Source organism: Apis dorsata, unplaced genomic scaffold (assembly GCF_000469605.1).
Source record: "Apis dorsata unplaced genomic scaffold, Apis dorsata 1.3 scaffold_102, whole genome shotgun sequence".
In the NCBI taxonomy this organism is placed as follows: Eukaryota; Metazoa; Arthropoda; class Insecta; order Hymenoptera; family Apidae; genus Apis; species Apis dorsata.
Window position 1 is genome coordinate 206,649 of NW_006263400.1, and position 3,789 is coordinate 210,437.

Consider the following 3,789-nt stretch of genomic DNA (forward strand, 5'->3'; position numbering starts at 1 on the left):
ATTATTTTCGTTCGAATGACGTCCAAGGAAAATTGGAAAGAATCGAAAAATCGTCAGTTGATTTTACCTTTTTCTCGTTTGGCAAACGACCAATATAGGGGAAATAATACTCTCCTTCTCTCCTTCTATTTTGCAGAGAATTGGAAATTTTGAAAGGATGAAATGCGTGGATAGATGTGGAAGAAAATTGAAATAAAACGATTCGATTTTTTAATCTTAATTATTTTCGAAAACATCATGAAAAATTTGTTTCGCAAAATTATATCCAAGAGATCGAAATATTACAATTACTGGATCGAGCCAAATATTCTATGGGTGCTTTCCAGAATTAATTTATAGCGATATACCATTCTATAAATTGTATTTTATAGTAGTTAATGGCTTGTATGTAGGTTACTTGGCATACGAGCCAACTATCATAGAGTAACGTAAAACTCTCTCTTAATTATCGAAAAATTTTTCAATTTTCGTTCGGACGAAAATCACGAGATAGAGAGTCTCAATTTTTGAAAAAATGTCGAATCAAACAGATCTCTAATTGAGTCGATATAATTCTAAAAAAGAAAAAAAAAAAAAAAAATGTTTGAAGATTTCTGAAGGATAATTCTCCATTCGATCCTCTTCGAAGGAAGAATATTCTCTCTAAAATGGTGCAATAAAACGGTCTCGATGAATTGGATTTACGGTTTTAAATAGAAGCACTATTATCAGTCTCCAAGATGCTACTATTTTACATGCATCGTAATTGAATTTCGTTAAATGTGTTCGAGGAATTTATCGTGAATTTTATCGTGGATTAAACGATCGAAATGCAACAATATAAGTAAGCAAAAGTAAGAAAAGAAACGTGTGTCTGCAAACGCTTTATCCATTTTCAAGATGGCGTCTCTCGTTACGAATATGCTAATCTATCACTCTTTCATTATTTTTATCTTTCTTTCTAAGTCCAATGTACTATTAATCTCTTCTTAATTAATTCTGCGAATTGAACATGATATATTTCATATTTTTATTATAAATACTTTTATAAAGTATTTATATACATTTCTAACTAATCGTTTAAATATCAATCGCAAAGGACATTAATTATAAATATAAATAAAAGATATATAAGGTTTCATTTAAATTAAAATGTGACACGATCAAATATAAAGATTGTACGACGTGATATCAAATAAAGAGGATACGATTTGAAATTTTAGAAATTGAAAAGATTCAATCAAAATAAGGGAATTTCTTTCGAAGAAAATAGGCTATCGAGAATGTATAGCTGTTAAATAATAGGAAATTTTGAAACGATGAAATATATTGTTTCCATCCAATACACAGAGAATGTGTAATCATGTTACATATGGAAGAATTGGATTATTTTTACGTGCACGTTCGATTAAAAGTTTGCAATTTTATCGGCTCGTTTTCCAGATCGATCGTGCATCGTGCGTCAAAAATTGGTCGAAAAAAAAAAGAAAGAAAGAAAGTATTTTAACCGATTTATTACTCGGATCCAGGTCTTATATTATTACCTTTTCGTGCAACCTCGAGTTGCAATTACAACAGAAAACATGTTGTAAACAAGTGCATGAAATCATATCGCGGTTTAATAACGAAACGTGGGATTAATAACGAAACAACCGTTGCGTTGGGGAATAAATGAAAGCCAATTTTGTTGCCCGATAACGGGTGAATGCTCATGTAGTCGAAAATAATGGTCGTGCAAAAACTTCAACTGGATTCGAGTGGATTCTTCTCTGTTTTTCTTTTTCTTTTTTTTTACACTCTTCGAATACTCGTCGTCGATTTTTTAAAATATAATATAATATAATTCGATCGATATTACATTCGTAATGTAATATCTTTAAATCGAGTCATCTATTTTTGTATTTTCGTATGTTTACGTTTTCACGATCGTTTATCATGTTGATCAAGAGGCGCACAAGAGTGTGAATAAAATTAATTAAAATCGATTAATCGAGATTGGTTATATAGTTTCGCTGTTTCGTAAGAAAAAAGAAAAGTTCATCGTTTCATCCGCAATCTGTTTCACAAACCGATGAAAGCATTTCACTCGACTTGATTTATTATAGTAGATTAATATAATATATATTATTATATGATATAATATATTAAATATTATACTATAGTATAGTATATCATATAATATATATATTATACTATAGTATAATATATCATATATTACTTAATATAAATATCATATATTTATCACATATTATTACTTAATATTATAATACTATTATATTATATTACTTTATAATATAATATAGTATATTAAATATTATAATACTATATATTATATTACTTTATATATATTATATATTATTATTATATTATATAACTTAATATTATAATTTATTATATATTATTTACTATAGTATATCATCAATATTGAAATTTATTTATTATTACGAAAGAAATATTTCGATCTTACTTACTATAGTATATCATATATAGTCAATGTTGAAATTTATTTATTATTACGAGAGAAATATTTCGATCTATTATTATTTATTACGCACCCTTCGTTTGCTCCTTATACCCTCCAATTGGCCCGCAGTATTTTCGCCGATGCTTTGCGAGCCCCATAATTCCAAACCGATTCTTGCGTACGTGAATGTCATCGATCCAATTGGTAAAATGTACGTCAACACCATGAAGATCACGTTGTACCTGAAAACGCGGGAAAATTTGAATTCGAGTGTGGACGAAATCTACGGACGAGTACGAACGAAAAAGAAAAAAGGAGCGAAAGATAAAAAGGAAAGAGAATTATGTACGAAGTTCAATGTACATTTTTCTTCTGTAAACTTACAGAAACGTGATTTAAAGAAATTTTTGACGAATTTTATTTTTCTGCTTGGAAAACATATTTGCCAGAAAGTTCTATCAATTTCCAATTCGATTGAATTAATCAAAAAGTAACAATTCGTTTGTTTAAATTCCTAAAATTCGAGGAAATTGTAAATTTTTTCTCATCTCTAAAATACGTTTGTGTTTTAAATGTACGTTATTTTTACACAATTTGAATTTGGAGTTGGATACAAGATCAAATTTTTCGAGTTTCGAAAGTGGTGAAGATGTTCACGAAGAAAAAAAAAATAATTATTTTTAAGGAAACATTCAAGAGGACTCGTCGATGATCTGCCTGAACTCGAGAATCGTGTCATATAACTTTTTTTTTTAACTTTAAGAAAAAAAAACATACAACAAAAATAAAAGCTTGTTGTAAAAATACTCTCCTATTATTAATAGCTAATAATAGGTATCTATATCTGCTGTCTTTACTTTTCACTATCTATCCTCTAACACACCTTAGAACTATAATAGAGAAGCTAAGAATAGATTCTAAACCCAAGAAGAAAAGGTAGATTTTGATCAAACTTGGGAAGACCCATCGATTCTAATTTTCGACATTTAACGCGTTATCATCTAATTTGCATATGCTTGGAAAGCATATTTGGCAAAAAGTTCTATCAATTTCTATTTTTCCTAATTTTGCACCTATCTCTGTGAAACCTATATTTATCCTTTACCTATTTTAAAAGAAAAGAATAGAATAAATATATATAAAAGAAAAAAATTCTATCAAAAAGTTCTATTAATTTCTATTTTTCTTAATTTTTCACCTATCTCTATGAAACCTATATTTATCCTTTATCTTATTTTAAAAAAAAAGAATAGAATAAATTTAACGCGATATCACCTAATTTGCCTATGCTTGGAAAGCATATTTGGCAAAAAGTTCTATCAATTTCTATTTTTCCTAATTTTGCA

At 28.1% G+C, this 3,789-nt stretch overlaps 1 protein-coding gene across 2 annotated transcripts in view; it reads right to left on the bottom strand.

Annotated features, from left to right (window-relative positions):
- Positions 1 to 3,789, bottom strand: part of LOC102674732 (tachykinin-like peptides receptor 99D) — a 32,380-nt gene that overhangs the window by 6,481 nt on the left and 22,110 nt on the right. For both annotated transcript variants that reach the window (XM_006612268.2, XM_031508806.1), the window contains one exon: positions 2,535 to 2,685. In XM_006612268.2, coding sequence (XP_006612331.1) covers positions 2,535 to 2,685 — 151 coding nt within the window. The remainder of the gene's footprint in view (positions 1 to 2,534; positions 2,686 to 3,789) is intronic.